Here is an 18181-nt window from a genome sequence, read left to right as displayed (position 1 = left end):
AGCTGCCCGTGCCCCACAGCTCCGGGACGTAGCTTCACTTAATATGTGCGCGTTTGTGTTTGTGTGTGTGTGTGTGTGTGTGTGTGTGTGTGTGTGTTGGGGGGGGGGGGTACCGTCTCAATCTCTGCCTCAAAATTAGTATATCAAATGCCGTGGTATATGCTGAACATTCTGTCTATGGGAAAGTGATTAAAAAATACCCCTTGATGTTAATAGATAAATGTAGCGGAATTCCTTTGAAGACTACTAATAACGTTTACCGAATTTCTGGCATCAGTCACAGTGTGCTCTAGTGGTGTCGTTAAATAAAACAAACTTTAACTTTCAATGTTATTAATTTTATGAATGGAAATTGAATTTGTGTAGTGCAATCGTAATCGTGGTATGGACTGGCGCCTGGTCCATTGTGATTATAAATGTTGATGCGCGTTTCTGAAGAAGACCAGTTAACCCTTTTTACACACCGACTCCATCATGGTGAGGCCATGTGCTAACATTTTCCAAATAAATTATATTTACTTGAAATATTATGGACAGATTGTAATACAGACAATAAAAGGACATTCTATTTATTACTATCAATGGATATTTTTTAACTAAATAAAGTCAAACTGTGTAGAATAATACTTAATAAACTACTTTTAAGTTGTTCGTGGTGTAAAACAGAAATTTAGAAAATAATGCAGGAAATAAACTAAACAGATTGAGCCAAACATTTGGCCAATAAAATGAATAATTAACCTGGGCTCCATTGCCAAATTAGCCATTTGTTAATTTTCATGAAAAGTGGCTAGAACATTTAGCATTTGACTAATTTAAAAAAAAATTAAATTGGCCACTTAAAGGTAGGGTCAACTCCAACAAGAGCCTTATGTGTTGGAAAGATGTATACCCGGACCACCAACACATACTGACACTTTAGCAAATGAAAAATGCGTAATTTTAGAGTTAATAAAAAAACATGATTATTCCTGCTAACTGGGGGCAGCCATTTTGTTTCGTTTTTGTGACGTCCGGTGGGATAGCTTGGGGCGAAGTGACGTCAGCTCCTGACCATCTCCTGTATGTACAGTGTAAACAAAAGCAGTAATTTTCGACAAGGCGCTTCTCTTTGATCAACCTGACTTGTAAAACAGCATAAATGACGTAATAATATAATAAACTATTTAACTAAATATATTTCAAGTTGCATTAACGGAAAAAAATGGGGTTATAGTGTTTTTCTCTGTTTAATAATCCAAAGGAAAAATTTACACTATTACGTCTATTGATATGCTACGTTGGAGCAAAAACGATAACCTACAATACCCAAGTGATAATTTTCTTTTCTTTGGGACTACGTAATTGGTCAGTTCTGTGTTTTTAGATGGAAAAATCTACTTAATCAATAGTTTTACAGAACTATTTACAGTAATAAACCATGTCCATTACAATTTTAGGGGCGACAGGTAATATTCCACAATACTGGTATGTATTTTTGTGTCTAGACAGCGTCAATTAATTGGTTACCAATCAAATACACACCTGCCAATCAGGAATCAAAGGTAGAAGCAACTAACAGCATAGACCAATTAACTAAGAAAACACTCCGTGTATCATTTCAGTACGTAGGTTAATGCATGGGCAAAACATTGTTAATTATTTCGACTTGTTGTGTAGCCACTTTCACAATGGTATTTTATTTGGTATTGAAAAATAATATATATAGTGCTGGATATACTTACTGTTGGCTTACTGGGATGTGTATTATTACAGAACATTGCAATGTATGACTATTTATCATCCTGCAAAAACCAGGTAGATTGTGTTTCTCTAGTTCTATGGCTCATTCCTGACGTGACGCGTTAAGTATTACGTAACCACCAGCTCGCCAGAGGGCGTACTCACTGAGATGGTACAAAATGGCTGCCCCCGTTATATATAATAGTCGTCACATTTAACCGTTTTATTAATTAACTATACGATTATACGTGTTGATATTAAGCACTAATGTGCATTATATATTGTTGAATATGCATACCAGGCCAAATGCCTTAATTGTCCTCTCCTTTAAAGGTTGGCACTGGCAAAAGTGCCGTATTTTCCCCACCTCTATTTTAAAGAAATATTTCTTGGAATTAGTTTAAGGTTAGGGTTAGCGATAGTTATATACAATATATTTTAAAACAATTTGTTCTGTAAAACCAACATGAAGTTTATATTTCGTAATCCAGTATCGCTATGTTTTGCCTTTGAAAAATTAGACATTTTGACTATTCTGTATAAAATTTCTTCCACACGGGTGCTTTTGATGGTGCTTTTGGAAGAAATATAGCACAGAAGACAGAATGAGGCATCATGGGACTAAATCTTCGTTTTATTCCGTACACGTTCCATTCATTCCGTCAAAAGATTTATAAGTATTAAAATGCAGTTTCACTTGTTGATCCACTGCATGGTCGAGTGGATACAGTGGTCGGCTACAGTCCCGATGGTCTGGAGTTCGAATCCAGGCCTAGCACTACATCGTTTGTAGTGTTTAATGCAATACCCAGTTCATATGGTTAATACAATACCCCAATAGTGGTACTCTTTTCGTGCTTATTTCGAACACTGTACAGTGTTAGTGGGCCCACTGGGCTAATTCTCATTCCCAGCCAGTGTTCCACAACTGGTGTAATCAAGGCCATAGTACATGTTTGTACTATCCTGCCTCGGGGATGATTCATATAAAAGATCCTGACAAAATATCTGAACGTTTCCCCTTATTGGTTGAGGTTAGTTTCAGTTACATTTAGGGTTAGGGTGAGGTTCCCTCTTTATAATTTGGGGGTGTAATAGGTGGATATCTTTCTGTCCTAATTATGCTACCAGGGTTTCTGCCAGAAAGAAATATTTGGGTATATGCTATGGAATTGAATTGTTACAATGTGTGCTGAATGCAAACACTGTCAATGGGGGGGGGGGGGGGGGGGGGCCTCCTCCATAAAGAAAACGGGTTACGTTTAGGGTTAGGGTTAAGAAAATCATACAGTAATGATAAAGAATCAGTAATGTCAAAAGGTCAACTTTAAAAAATAAATTCTTCACAAACAAATTTGGTATGGCACCATACCCAAATCATATTTTTGGGGAATGGCGTTTTACCCTCCGACGGAAACCCTGGCTACCTGAAGGCTATATATTTGAATTCCTAGCTTGTGAATTACAAATAGAATTGGTGTTTATACATGTCATATATAAATTAAGCCCAGTTTCAGGTTGGGGTGGGCAGGGCTTCTAGGTTACGATAACCCCACTCCCATGGCTAGTGGTATTCGATGTTGGGCTAGTAAATAACTGCTATTGCCATGCCCAAAGGCTTGCAAATATGAATATCCTGCCAAATCCCCCACCCTCCAATGTTGTTTTTAAGCTATATCTCTTTCTTTAGGTGACGTATCCTATTTTTACTATTATTTAGTAAAATTGTATTAACTTAAAAGTAGGACTAGTAAATTTTTAATTATAGCTGGTACATTTTCAAAATCGCAAATTGCATGGCTAGTGGATTTTATAAATATTCTAGAAGCCCTTGGTAGGAGTGTCTCGGAGTATGTGGAAGTTTTGGGAGAAACCATAAATTACATCGAGTGTACTAATAAATTGTCTTATAATTTACTATATAATTTTTTTTTTTTTGTCAGGTTTTTGAAAGGCAAGTGGAGTTGGGCCGCGTTGCCTTCATTGCTCATGGACCGGACAAGGGAAAACTTTGTACTATTGTCAACGTCATTGACCAGAACCGAGTAAGTAGACTGGATGCATATATGTACATATAAATGTACTGTGCATTCTAAAAAGACTACCCAGTATTAGTACATTGTGCAAGCTGTGATTTAAAAAAACAAAAACAATGTCAGTCTTCACCAAGAGCACAATAAGGTGAACTGAAGGTCACTCCCCTAAAATGCTAGATGAACAATCTTGCAAAGTTTATTGAAATTCATTTTAAAAACAGTTTATTGCAAGGAGATCAATTTGCCATGCTCCTAAAACAGGTCAGTGTAGAGGGGAGCAGGGAATTATCACTTGGCTTTTTAGTATTTTAAGAAGTAAATGTAAATAATAATAAAAATTAAATTGCTTTTATTTTCGAAATAATGATAATAACTGAAACAAACTGAATGTCGTCCATATCAATGATGAGCCTTTTATGATAGGAATTGCCGTCAGAGTGAAAGTGCTGACATTTTCAAAACTGAGATATGGCGACATGGTTTTCATTCAGATCTATGTATACGTTAGTGATGTCCTGACCTGTTTATTCGATGAGGTTTCCACTTTCGTTGTTAAGTAAAAAATATTGTTGCTTCCTATTTAGTTGTGTGGTTTTTAATGCTCGGCAAGTCCATGTACAGAACTTTGTTTAAAATCAAGCTAGCTCTGGGTGTGCTATTTAACTTTTAAAATTGCAGAAATTACCATTATTTAAAAAAACATTATATGAAATTTGCCAGTTGTATTTAAAATTCGCAATTCGTTAGTTTGGCGAATGATAGAGCTAGTCTTGAAAGTTATTCAAAGTCTGACAAGAAAAATATGTAATAGAATGAAACACTGACAACTGAATGTTGTTTGACAGTTGTGATACAGAAAATTATTACAATGCATGTTAAAAGTTTGGGGGTTGATCATTTAATAAAATGTCAGAATTCAGAAAATCCATTCATTTACATTTGTAGCACTATAACATGCAGTTTCCAATTGTTCTGATTGCTTGTTTTTTGTTTTTTTTGTATTTGTACTATACACACACAAAAAATATTGTGTACAAAGATTGAATTCTACAAATACAATGGCAAAAGAAGCTTCCATCATTGTCAGCTAATATAGAAATGGCTATATATATCGCGGCCATGTGTATATATGTATATATATATAGCCTTAGCTAATGGTGGCTGGCTGGCTATCTACACAGTAGTGGGGTTGGGGTTTTTTTGGGGTGGGGGAGTCCAGTGTAAGGCCACCACACCCCATGTGTTATCCTTCCAATTACTGATTTTCATAGACAATTGCAGCAGTTGTATCTGTTTGGGGGGTGGGGGCATAGCCCAGTGGTATAGCGTTCGCTTGATGGGCGGTTGGTCTTGGATCGATCCCCATCAGTGGACCATTGGGCTATTTCTCGTTCCAGCCAGTGCTCCACAACTGGTGTAGCAAAGACCGTGGTATATACTACCCTGTCTGTAGGATGGTGCATATAAAAGATCCCTTGCTGTTAATCAAAGAGTAGCTCATGGCATGGCGACAGCCGGTTTTCTCTCTCAATATCTGTGTGGTCCTTAACCATATGTCTGACGCCATATAACCATAAGTAAAATGTGTTGAGTGCGTCATTAAATTAAACATTTCCTTTCCTTTCCTATGTTTAATAAAGAATCTGGTTAATTAATTTTTCTTGAACATTAACTCGTGCTCATTATTTCAATTGATATAGCGGCCACATTAATGATGAACTCTTTCATGATAGGAATTGCCGTCAGATTATTACTGTTGACAATTTATGATCTGAGATATGGCCGAATTAAATGTACATTTGTATGTACATGTCTATAAATGTTGATTGTCTGGTTACACCTGTATACGTAGATCTGTTTATGGATATAGTTACATAAATGTGTTTCACTTCATTCTAATTCTGTTAAAGTGTTATACATTTCATACCAACCATAAGGAGCTTTTTAACTAAAACTAGGACCTCGAGGGTCAAACTTGACTCAGACCCGAGTACTCAACACTTACACTAGATGATGATAAAATTAAGGAATAAAGTAAAATAGCATTATGCATCTTAATTCCAGCGCTGAACATGGATGCCAAATCTTGCCATTGTATTTGCATTTACAAACCAGATTGATACGTTCAATATTGTGACAGACGGCCGGCCAGATTAAATCCATAAACTAGCACATGATCATATAATTATTGTGTAACTTATATCTTGATTATCTACTGCTGAAATTATTGTCCATTGTATTATAGGTGATCATTATTTTCCACCTTGTACAGGTACTTAAGACCTGTGGACGGACTCGAGTCTTGCTGGACTCGACCCGTACTCGTGGAGATCCAAACTAAAACTAGTATGGTACCTGTATTTTTGTCTCTGAAACAGAGTGTGATGGTATTAAATAACAAAGTTGTTTCAAGTACATGTATCAGAAACTTCTCTTGCACAAATATAATTTTTCATAATATATTTTTTGTTTAGTTATTAAATTTTGAATGCCATTGACATGGCCATAATAAGTTTCATAAAACAATGGGTTGCCAAAATTTGTTTTTGTTTAACCTGTAAATGGTTTACGCAAATTTCTAATAGTCAGAGGCCTTTTTGGTTTGTACACGTACCAGGTTTGAAATGCCATTCAGTCTTGTTAATGGCTACAGTGTTTATTGAGTGAGAGAGACTGCCTTTTTCTATGGCTACTGTAACCTCCACAGCTGCCTACTGTTAATGGTTACAGTGATTTATGTACGACTTCTCCCATGTCCCATGATTGAGAACATCATCACAGTCATAATTGTGAAGTTTTGTTTTGTGATTTTAATTTTTTTTTTTTTTTACACTGGTCATTTGTACATTAATTTGATCAGAACAGACATAAAACTTTTACAAAAATATTTACACTTCAAATTGGGAATTTTCAGTACCTCTTTCATTTGGGTTGGGGCTGATATTCCATACTACAGAATGCCTGGATAAATCCCTGGTTAATACTTATTTACCTCACTGTACCGTATATAAAATCGCCTACACCTATAGCTGAATACCGTATGTTATCTACTGACCTTTTTATTTTCTCCTGTAACACTTAACTGATGCAGACTGTTTAAATATATTACAGGGGTGGGAATTCTCCTTGGATCAGCTGTTTTCCTCTCATGGAACATTGCATTTCCTCGCATTTTAATCGTCCTTTCCTCCAAAATGTGTCAGATAACACAGATTTTAACCTAGGATTTCAAGAATTTCCCGGACCGCTCTAGAAACCCTCTTCTTTTTTTTCTTTTTTTTACAGTTTACCAATTTCCCACCCCGGATATTAACTTGTTAGCCATATTAATGATGAACCTTTCATGATAGGAATTGCCGTCAGACCACTGCTGTTGATAATTCTTAATCTGAGATATGGCTTACAATGTTAAGTACATGTACATCTTGATATGCATGGTAGTGCACTTAATTACCCCTGGTGAATTTGGGTGTGTTCCTGTCACGGCTTATGCCTATTACGGATATATCGAAGAGCATTGTATGTACTCTTTGTTTTGGCTCTCGGGAAGTTTGTATAAAATATTCCATGCTGCTTTTTAATAGTAGTGCGTCTGGCAGCAACATGCTTCCTCTTTAAATTTAAAATTTACATTACAAACATTTCCTTTTGCGTAACCTGTATGGCCATGTAATTGACATCCTAAATTTAATTTATGAAAAAAAAAAAGACTCGTGTAGAACTAGACTTGTACCCTGTGATAGCAAATTTAGTGAATATAATATTTAAAAAAAAGGTTACGTGTATGTACCTGGATTTGTAGCATCCATCACTGAAAAGGCCCATTGGGCTGTATCTCATTCCAGCCAGTGCACCACAACTGGTATATCAAAGGCCGTGGTATGTGCTATCTTGTCTGTGGGATGGTGCATATAAAAGATCCCTTGCTACTAATGTAAAAAATGTAGTAGCTTTCCTCTCTAAGACATAGTTTGACATCCAATTTAACTGATGGTTAATCAAGAAATACCCTAACTGCAAAAGTACCAACCGGCACCCACAGTTCCAACTACATTGCAGAAACCCATGCACTTATTCAGGCTGCTACAATGATCAAGGATGCAAAAGAAGACTGTCAACAAGTTGTCTTCCTCACAGATGCTCTCTCAGTCCTACAAGCCTTGCAAGGGGAAAAACTTCCTCACCTGAATGAAGCCATGCAAGAGGTAGCAAAGGAAAGACGAGTAGCTCTACAGTGGATCCCAGCACATTGTGGGATTCCAGGAAATGAGGAAGCAGACAGGCTAGCCAAGCTAGGAGCTAATCATGTACAGCCCAGCAACAACATTAGCTTCTCAGAGAAGAAAACCTTGATAAAGGCAGCCAACAGACCCAGACAGAACAAGATGATTACCACCTTCTCAGTCGCTTGGAACAAGTAACTCTGTTGAGACTCCGGACAGGCCACAACCGACTGAATGCTCACATGTTCAGAAAGTTTAAACTTGCAGCAACACCAACCTGCAGTTGTGGCCTGGAAGACCAAACAGCAGAACACATCTTACAGGCGTGTCCAATTCATCAAGACCTGAGACAAGCTGAGTGGCCAATCGAAACTGCCATACACACCAAACTCTATGGAAAGAGAGGCGAACTGGAAAAAACAGCTCATTTTATCTTACAGACTGGACTATTGGTCTAAATTGTGAAAGAGAAAAAAAAAACAAAAAAAAAAAAAAACTGATGGTTAATAAATCAATGCGCTCTAGTGGTGTCCTTGAATAAAAAAAAGTTTACCATCACTTATAAAATGTAAAACGTAATGACTGATCTCTTCTGGATCGTATTCTGGTATGGTGTTGTCCGTCCATCTGTCTATCCATAAACTTCCATTTCTAGAGCATATCTTTCTCATCAATTCATATAAAATCATCAAACCTTGCATTCATGTTCAACTTGGGATGGCGGTGTATTGCACATTATTATATAACATTTAGTGAAATAATCTTAAAATATCAGTGAAATAAAAGTGTTATCAGTCATTCAGTGACAATAACACATTTTAGAGTGAAAATTTCACTCTTTCACTCTAAAATGTGTTATCGTCACTGTAGAAAGTGTTATCTTCACTGTAAGAAAGCCGAAACTATTTTGCTGCTGGCATCTTAAAAATAAAGGTAAATTGCCAAAAGTTATATAATAAATAGATAATTTCAAGTTTTTTGTCAAATTGATTTATATTTCATCTGGTGAAGTTTTGCGATCATATCACACTTGTGAGATGTGATTGCAAACTTCACTTGGTGAGATATAAATCATATTTGACAAAAAACATGAAATTCCTCTATAACTAGGTCACGGTGACCTACTTTTTACCAGCTTATGTACCTCACCAATACTCTTGTTTTTGTTTTTTTTCACAGGCTCTTGTAGATGGACCATGCACTAACGTGCACCGTAAAGACATCAACTTCAAGGCTCTGCACCTGACCCAGTTCACACTGAGACTTGGGCCAGGGTCACGCACGAGGACCGTGAAGAAAGCCTGGGACAAGAACCAGATCAGTGAGAAGTGGGCGCAGACCACATGGGCCAAGAAGATAGAAAACAAAAACAAGGTTTGGCTGCTTGTATAATAACACGACTTGCCAGCTTTCAGGGCTCGCCCGGCTTATTGCCAAATTAGCCTTTTGTTAATTTTCAGGGGCCTAGCTTCCATATATGCAAGTACGCAGCTGCGTACCACCTCAGATAATAAATATTTGTATTTATTATTAAAATATATGATGTAAAATGCGTGTATGCTCTGTTTTATTCCATCACTGAAAAAGTCTGCATACCACCTGAAAATCCAAGCTAGGCCCCTGATTTTCATACAATGTGGCTACAACATTTAGTATTTGGCTAATAAAATTTTCTTTAAATTAGCTACTTCAGAATTTTTTTTTAAGGAAATAATTGTGTGTGTGTATTTATTTTAAATGAAAATTATCTTGATGTATTTAACGTATTTGACCCCCAATAGCCGATCTGTTATTTTTGTGCTGGGATGTCGTTAAACATTCATTCATTCATTCTACATATGTTAAAAATGGCTAAGCAAAATATCTTTCCAGTGCTAGCCCTGGCTTTACATCACAGTAGGGTCGGGATGTAGTCCAGTGGTAAAGTGCTCGCCTGATGCGCCATCGGTTTGGGATCGATCCCTGTCGGTGGGCCCATTGGGCTATTTCTCGTTACAGCCAATACTCCATGGCTGGTATATAAAAGGCAGTGGTTTGTGCTATCCTGTCTGTGGGAAAGTGCATATAACAGGGATGGTAATTCTCCTCGGATCAGCTGTTTTCCTCTCATGGAACATTGCGTTTCCTCGCATTTTAATTGTCCTTTCCTCCAAAATGTGTTGGATGGCACAGATTTTAACCTAGGATTTCAAGAATTTCCGGGACCTCTCTAAATTTCCTCTCTTTTTTTTTACAGTTCACCAATTTCCAACTCCTGGTATTAGCTTGTTAGCCATATTAATGATGAACCTTTCATGATAGGAATTGCCGTCAGACCACTGCTGTTGATAATTCTTAATCTGAGATATGGCTTACAATGTAAATATATACATCTTGATATGCATAGTAGTGCACTTAATTACCCCTGGTGAATTTGGGTGTGATATAAAAGATCCTATGCTGCTAAATAAATGGGGAAAATGGAGTGGTTTTCCCCTGAAGTCAGAATATTAAAATGTTTTTAAACATCCAATAGCTGATGATTAATAAATCAACACAAAACCAAACCTATTCCAGCTCTCATATCTGTACAAGGCAGCTCTAATCCAAACAGCTTTTTAACAAGCTTGTTTATTTTTTATTTTTTTATTTTTTCTCTCGTTCCAACCAGTACACTACAACTGGTCAAAGACTGTGGTATGTGCTTTCCTGTCTGTGGGATGGTGCATATAAAAGATTCCTTGCTACTAATGGGAAAATGTAGCGGGTTTCCTCTCTCTGACTGTCAAAATGACCATATGTTTGACATCCAATAGCCGATGATTAATAAAAGATCAATGTGCTCTAGTGGTGGTGTTGAACAAATCAACTTTTTTTCTTTTCTTTTTTTAAACAAGCTTGTTTATTTAATTTTTTTCTTGTTCCAACCAGTACACCACAACTGGTCAAAGGCTGTGGTATGTGCATTCCTGTTTGGGATGGTGCATACAAAAGATTCCTTGCTACTAATGAAAAAATGTAGCGGGTTTCCTTTCTAAGACTGTATGTCAAAATTACAAAATGTTTGACACCCAGTAGCTGACGATTAATAAATATATGTGCTCTAGCGGTGTTAAACAAAAACAGACTTTTAACAATCTTCTACCAGACATTGTATCCATACACAGCTTGCTGTTGCTCCATAGGAGGTTCCAAGTTGATTATAAGTGACAGCGGCCATATTAATGATGAACCCTTTCATGATAGGAATTGCCGTCAGATTATTACTGCTGATAATTATTTTAAATCTGAAATGTGGCCATAATTCATGTAGGTGGTAATGTTGGATTAAACATTCCTGGACCTAGGGTGGTCATAAAAAATCATACTGAGATTTTACACGCTGATGGTGGTGGGGGAGGGAATATTTAGAGAATAACTAACGAGCTACGAGATATTACGGATTATCTGTCCCGAGTGAATTAATGTTGTAAACCCGAGCCTCTGGCGAGGGTTTTACAGCATTAATTCACGAGGGACAGATAATCCGTAATTCCTCGTAGTGAGTTGGTTATTCTCTTTATTACCCATTGTCAATCTTTAACGATTTTAAAAGTATATTTACTTTCTCCTCGCTGCTGTAACAACTAACAAGCTCTACCAGCCATAACAATATATTCATATGCGCCGTTACCGGTGCACACCCAACAGTATCCACCAAAGAATAGTTCCCAAAAAAACCAGTCAAAATAATAAAAAAATTTTTTTTTTAAACAGTTGTACATATATTTTGATTTTTAAATCCGTAAATGTTCGTATCGTAAAAAAATATTTGAAGTTCGTAGTAATAGTTTGACAAATGCAGTATGTAATTGCCAATCAAATCTTGTCTTTTTAAAGCCAGCCAATCAGTGACTATAGAAGCAATCTGCACACTGTGCAGAGATCGAAAAAATATTACCCCGTATATTTGAGCCCATATGGGTAATAAATAGTGCTATCAACCGATGTGGAGAAAACAAATAAGACTGAATGTTTTATGGGTTTTTTAAAGCAAGATAAGAATGAATACATCGTTAATACAAATTAATGAAAATTTCCTTTGACACAGGGGACTTGTTAAAAGTTGGTTTGTTTTGTTTAATGACACCACTAGAGCACATGGATTTATTAATTATCAGCTATTGGATGTCAGATATTTAATAATTTTGATGTATAGTCTTAAAGAGGAACCCACTACATTTTATCATTAGTAACAAGTAGTGAGGATACGATTAATTGGAATAATCAAAGATTGGTTGGTGGAATCTAAATTCTGACTAATCGATTACAATTTCTGGTAATTGATATAACCAAACATATATGTACTTTATGCTATGGAAATTGTTGAAATGACCCGAATAGTATCTATAAAAACATCAACTACAAATTTCAACTCTGTATTATTTGTGAATTGATCTGTGAAATAATAATGTTTATGAGGCGTTACCATTTTGCATTACATTATACCCTACAATAAATTTATTTAAATAAATTTTGTGCTAATTTATTTTATATTTATTTAACGAAGGATAAAGTCGAGTTGGGTAATTGAGCGTTCTGTTTTCAACTTGCGAGATCCGTGTGTTTCCTCAATACTATTTATTGATTGAGTTTTCAGCATGGCTGAAACCTCGTCGGCAAGAAAAGGTCGCAACTTTCGCCTGAGCATGTGAACATGATGATTTTAAAAAAGAAAGAGAAAAAAAAAAGAACAAGAAGTTCTTTGAAAACTTGAAAAGAAAGTTTATTTTCGGATAAAAAATAAAATTGACAATTTTACATATATAGTATAGTACTTTTATTCTTATTTTTTGTATCCATTAGATATCCCGAGTAACAATACGCTGTCAGTAATCAAACAAACTTAAATATTTTTAACGTCTAGTAAAAAAAAAAAAAGGTTTAAAATGTCAACAACTGATTATAACTGATGGTCGGTTGGTTGGTTCAACTAACCAATCAATAGTGTTTTCCCTAGCTTATTTTAGCATGGTGCAGCACCATGCCTCAATAGTCTAGCACCATCATGCCTTAATCAGCACCATGCTGCCCTGAGATTAAACGAGCCTTTTTCAATAATTAATTCTAAAATTGCCTTGATAAAACACTAAAAAAATATATTATTAATTAATAAAAATATCCGTTATAAATATATTTTGCCATTCATTTATTAAAGCAAGAACATTAATTATATTTATGTTCATTTCAATTGTTGTTTTTGTCTTTAATGCAAAAAAAGTGCCCTGAAAATTGTCAAAAGTGCCCCCAAAGTGCTTTGTCTGCCATAACAAACATGAAAATCCAACCCAATTCCCACCACTAGTAACAAGTGATTTTTTGTGTGCACATGATAGCACACATGTATATATATATCGCAGCCTTTAATATAGTAATCATGGTGCACTGGCTGGAACGAGAAATAGCCCATTGGGCCCATGACCATCGATTGTAAGTAACATAGCGGCCATATTAATGATGAACCTTTCATGATAGGAATTGCCGTCATATTATTACTGCTGACAATTTTAAAATCTGAAATATGGCCATAATCTGTGAGTGGGTTAAACATTCCAGAATGTAGGGTGGTCATGGAAAACCATACTTAGGCTTGACACTTTGAAGGTGTGTGTGTGTGGTGGGGGGGGGGGGGGGGGGGGATATAGTGTTGTCATCAATGGTGTGCATTGAAACAGAGAAAAAAAAAAGACTGGATGGTTTTTGTTTATTTTAACAGCAAGATATGAGTAAATATGTCATATGGGCTACAAATTAAGGGAAATTTCCTTTAACCCAAGGGATTTTTAAAGGTTATTTTGTTTAACTACACCAGTAGAGGACAATGATTTATTAATCATCGGCTATTGGATGTCAAACATTTGGTAATTTTCACGTATAATCTTAAAGAGCAACCGTTCCAACCAGTGGTCCACAACTGATTCATTAAAGTATGTGGTATGTGCTGTCCTGTCTGGGAAAGTGCATATAAAAGATCCCTTGCTGCTTATCGGAAAGAGTATCCTATGTGGTGGCAGCGGGTTTCCTCTAAAGAAATATGCCATAATGACCATATGTTTGATGTCCGATGATAAGATAAAAATCAGCGTGCTCTAGAGGCGTCGTTAAATAAAAGAAACACTACTTTACTTAAAGAGCAAACCCGCTACATTTTGTCATTAATAGCAAGGGATCTTTTTGTATGCACCCATACCACATACAGGATAGCACACATGTATATCACAGCCTTTAATATAGCGGTGACGGTGCACTGGCTGGAAGGAGAAATAGCTAAATGGGCCCATGACGAGGATCACTCCTAGACCGACCACCACGCATCACTGGGCTATAACCCGAGTTGATTTTAAGTAACATAGCGGCCATATTAATGATGAACCTTTCATGATAGGAATTGCCGTCAGATTATTACTGCTGACAGTTTATGATCTGAGATATGGCCACAACCTGTGAGTAGGTTATTGACATCCAATAAATCAATGTGCTATAGTGGTATCTTTAAAAAACTGACTTTAACTTATGATCGATATTGAACAAAAAACCATGTAGTAATCACATTGGAATGTAACTGGCCTGGGGGACTAGCATCTTTTAAATTGTACACTGGGGTACAGAAATGAAAAATATTTCACTAGCCTGCTGGACTAGAACCAACTAAAATTTACTAGCCTGCCCGAATTTATGTATACTAGTCCACCAGCTTATAGAACAATATATTAATGTTCAATAATAATATGCAGTCTTCGCATCAAATGATATATATATATATATTTTGAAATATTCTAATAAAGACGGGGTTTTTTTTACAGTTCTTTCATACATATAGATTTACATTATTTCAAAATTTATATAATGAAACAAAATACCGTCGGTCAGAAAAAGACAGATTGCCAGTTGGACTGATAGTTGCATTTTTCAACTGTCCATGAGAACTTTTACTTGCATTTGGCAAGTTAGCGAGTACTTTCTGCACCCCTGTTTACAGGTACCCAACGTTGTGTTTGTAAACTCAACTAGGAACTAGGATAAAAGGTAAGTGATATTTTCTACTCTGGTGATACTTGTAAGCTATTTCTTAATTTGCATCCAATTTATTTTTTGCAGAAGGCTGCCATGACAGACTTCGATCGTTTCAAGCTGATGAAAGCTAAACAAGCGGTAAGTATTTCAGATGTTCAGGTTTACCAAGTGGTGCACCGATATAACGCAAAATAGTACATCCAAGCAGGGCTTCTACAATTTTTATAAAATCCACTAGCCATGGGAATCAGTGATTTAAAAATAATTACTTGCCATGATTAAAATTTCACTAGCCCTACTTTACTTTAAGTTAATACAATTTTACTAATTAATAGTAATAATTGGATATGTCACCTAAAGATGGAGATAGAGCTTTAAAAAACTAACATATATGGGGGGGGGGGGGGGGGGGGGGGGGGGGGGGGAGAGAGGGGGCGGGCAAGATATAGATATATTTACAAAATAGACTTAACTGCAGCATTTTTTTTTGTTCGGATGGAGTAGTAGTTTTTAGCCCACTAGCTGAATATCACTAGCCATGGGAGTGGGGCTACCATAATCTAGAAGCCCTGTCTGGCATGGCAGTAGTAGTTGTTTACTAGCCCAACATTGAATATCACTAGCCATGGGAGTGGGGCTACCATAATCTAGAAGCCCTGTCAGGCAAGGCAATAGTAGTTATTTACTAGCCCAACATTGAATATCACTAGCCATGGGAGTGGGGCTACCATAATCTAGAAGCCCTGATCCAAGTCATTAACGGATAAAGTGTTTGACAGATTATCAGTATTTGACGAGTTGAGAAACATGTTCTGATAAAAATAAATTGCATGGATAAGATGGCCATTTAAAAATATTACGTAAAATGTAATGCTAGTCATGCCAAAGAAAAAACCCCAGAAAGAAAATGGGTTAGGTTTAGGGTTTGGGTCAAGAAAATCATATAGTAATGAGGAGAGTAATTAATTTTATCAAAAGGTTAACTTATTAAAAAAAAAAAAAAAAAAAAAAAAAAAATGTGGGTATGGCGCCATACCCGTTTTACCCTCTGGCAGAAACCCTGCATTGGAAATTGTTTTTCAGTTAAATCATTGTAATGTTGGATTATGTTACAAATATGTGAAATCACCAGGGAATTAATAATCATTATGTCAGTGATTTTGACAATATGCTACTAACACACTACTGGAAACCATTGTTTCGGTGACATCCTGTGGCTTTTCTTATTTTAAAAAGAATTACTATCACATTCTTAAAGGGACAGATCCTAGTTTCAACCTGTGAAAATTAACACTAAGTTTAATTAATCTACAAACCTGAAACACATTTGGATAAAGTTACAATTGAGTGAAACATGAGTCTGTGACTTTGAAATGGTAAAATAGACTAAAACTCGACTCCATAACTGTTACCTCTCAGACGTACGTGCATTTTTAAAAATATGAGAAATGAATTTTGTTTATATTAAAAACACCAGGATGACCAAAAAAACTTACAATGTATGGAAATTGATCATCTAAACCATAAAATGTTAACTAAAGTATGATTTCAGTTTCCAAAAACGGCTATAATTGTCAAAAATATACATTGGTGTCTAAAAACTAGAGTATGTCCCTTTAAAATTGCTGACCTCCGTTTTAGAGGTACATTCATTTTTGGTTTAACAGAAAATTATGTTTAAGCTATTATAAACATCTGCATGCTGAATTTGAGATACGTTAAAACATAAACAGTAAAAATAATCTAATAACTGGGGCCAACAGCTTTTTAAAATGTGCGTATTATGGGACATCTACTTTAGAAATATGCAGAACCAGTCTTCATATTGTCATTTTTGTGTAAAGTAACAACTGTTTATTTGACCCCTAATGGTGGGATTTTTTAGTATTAAATTATTATTATTATTTTTTTTTTTTTGCTTTGCTTTCTGACTTCACTAATTTAAAACTAAGTTTGTATATTAATTAAATTCCAGTTTTAAATTGATAGGTTTTAATGTTTTTAGAAATGATAATGCAGTTAGTTATGTTAGCTATAATTAAATGTTATTTTCAAAAAATTTAAATTTCCAAATACTTTAAAGCAAATGACCTTGTGATTTATACATTTAATTTGCATTCAGTAACTAAAACAATGAAATTGCAGATGGAAGAGAAAAACCCTAAATCAGTTGTATAAAGAAATTATTGCATCAAATTTATCAGTATTGTTAAGATAGATTAAAAATTATAATTGTATGTTTACTTTTTTTCTATTTTTGTGTGTGATTGATATATTTAATATATTACTTGCAGAGAAACCGTATGATTAACATTGAGTATGGGAAGCTGAGAAAAACGGCAAGGAAAAACCCTCCAAAGCCAAAAACAAAGAAGCTTGCCAAGAAAGCAGGAAAATCTGCGAAACCAGAGAAATCACAAAAATCTGCGAAACCAGAGAAATCGCAGAAATCTAAGAAACAGGAGAAATCTGAAAAAAAATCGAAGAAATAAATGTGATTGACATTGGTTGCTATGTAATAAAGTGCTCCAATTCGGAACAAAGTAGTTTTTGCATTGTTTACACATTTTGTGGGTATGGAGTTGCCTTCCTGTTCTATTATTTTTATTCAACCTCGGATAGAAATGTGAAATGCACTAAGAAAATATTTTAAATATGCCAGCATGCCACCTCAAACCCCCCTCTCAAATTATAGTTGCATATTTTGTGGGTATTAAGTTCCATCTTTTTATTCAACTATTAGAAACTAAACAACACACACACACACACACACGCCCCACCACCAGATAGAAATGTGAAATGTGCTCAGAAAATATTTTAAAATCTACCAGCATGCCCCTTCCCATTATCATAACTTCCATACATACATATACTAGTAAAAACTGGCTTACAAATTGAATTGGAACAGGAGTTAGCCCAGTGGTAAAAACCTTGTTTAGTATACCGTTAGTCTTGGATAGATCGTTGTCGGTGGCCCATTGGGTTATTTCTGGTTCTAGCCAGTGCACTATGACTGGTAGCCTATATAAAAGGCTGTGGTATGTGTTATCCTGTCTGTGAGATGGTGCATATAAGTCTCATGCCTCTGACTCATAATTGCCAAATGTGACATTCAATAGCCGATGATTAATAAAAATGTGCTCTCGTGGTAGTGTTAAAACAAGACTA

At 35.7% G+C, this 18181-nt stretch overlaps 1 protein-coding gene across 1 annotated transcript; it reads left to right on the top strand.

Moving 5' to 3' along the window:
- The first annotated feature begins 440 nt into the window (after positions 1 to 440).
- On the top strand, positions 441 to 17552 carry LOC121388748 (60S ribosomal protein L14-like). Its single transcript, XM_041520239.1, has 5 exons — positions 441 to 477; positions 3666 to 3767; positions 9161 to 9355; positions 15098 to 15151; positions 17308 to 17552. The coding sequence occupies exons 1-5, from the start codon at positions 475 to 477 to the stop codon at positions 17503 to 17505; spliced, it is 552 nt and encodes a 183-aa protein (XP_041376173.1). The 5' UTR covers positions 441 to 474; the 3' UTR covers positions 17506 to 17552.
- The last annotated feature ends 629 nt before the right edge of the window (positions 17553 to 18181 follow it).

This window comes from Gigantopelta aegis, chromosome 14, assembly GCF_016097555.1.
Source record: "Gigantopelta aegis isolate Gae_Host chromosome 14, Gae_host_genome, whole genome shotgun sequence".
NCBI classification, from domain to species: domain Eukaryota; kingdom Metazoa; phylum Mollusca; class Gastropoda; order Neomphalida; family Peltospiridae; genus Gigantopelta; species Gigantopelta aegis.
Note: the sequence above shows the minus strand (reverse complement) of the source record. Positions and strands in the feature narration are given on the sequence as shown.

Bases quoted from the DNA above. Each gene is read 5' to 3' on its own strand.
- LOC121388748 (XM_041520239.1), top strand. The intron at 3,768-9,160 runs GTAAGTAGACTG...TTTTTTTCACAG, and splicing joins ACGTCATTGACCAGAACCGA to GCTCTTGTAGATGGACCATG. The intron at 15,152-17,307 runs GTAAGTATTTCA...TATTACTTGCAG, and splicing joins TGATGAAAGCTAAACAAGCG to AGAAACCGTATGATTAACAT.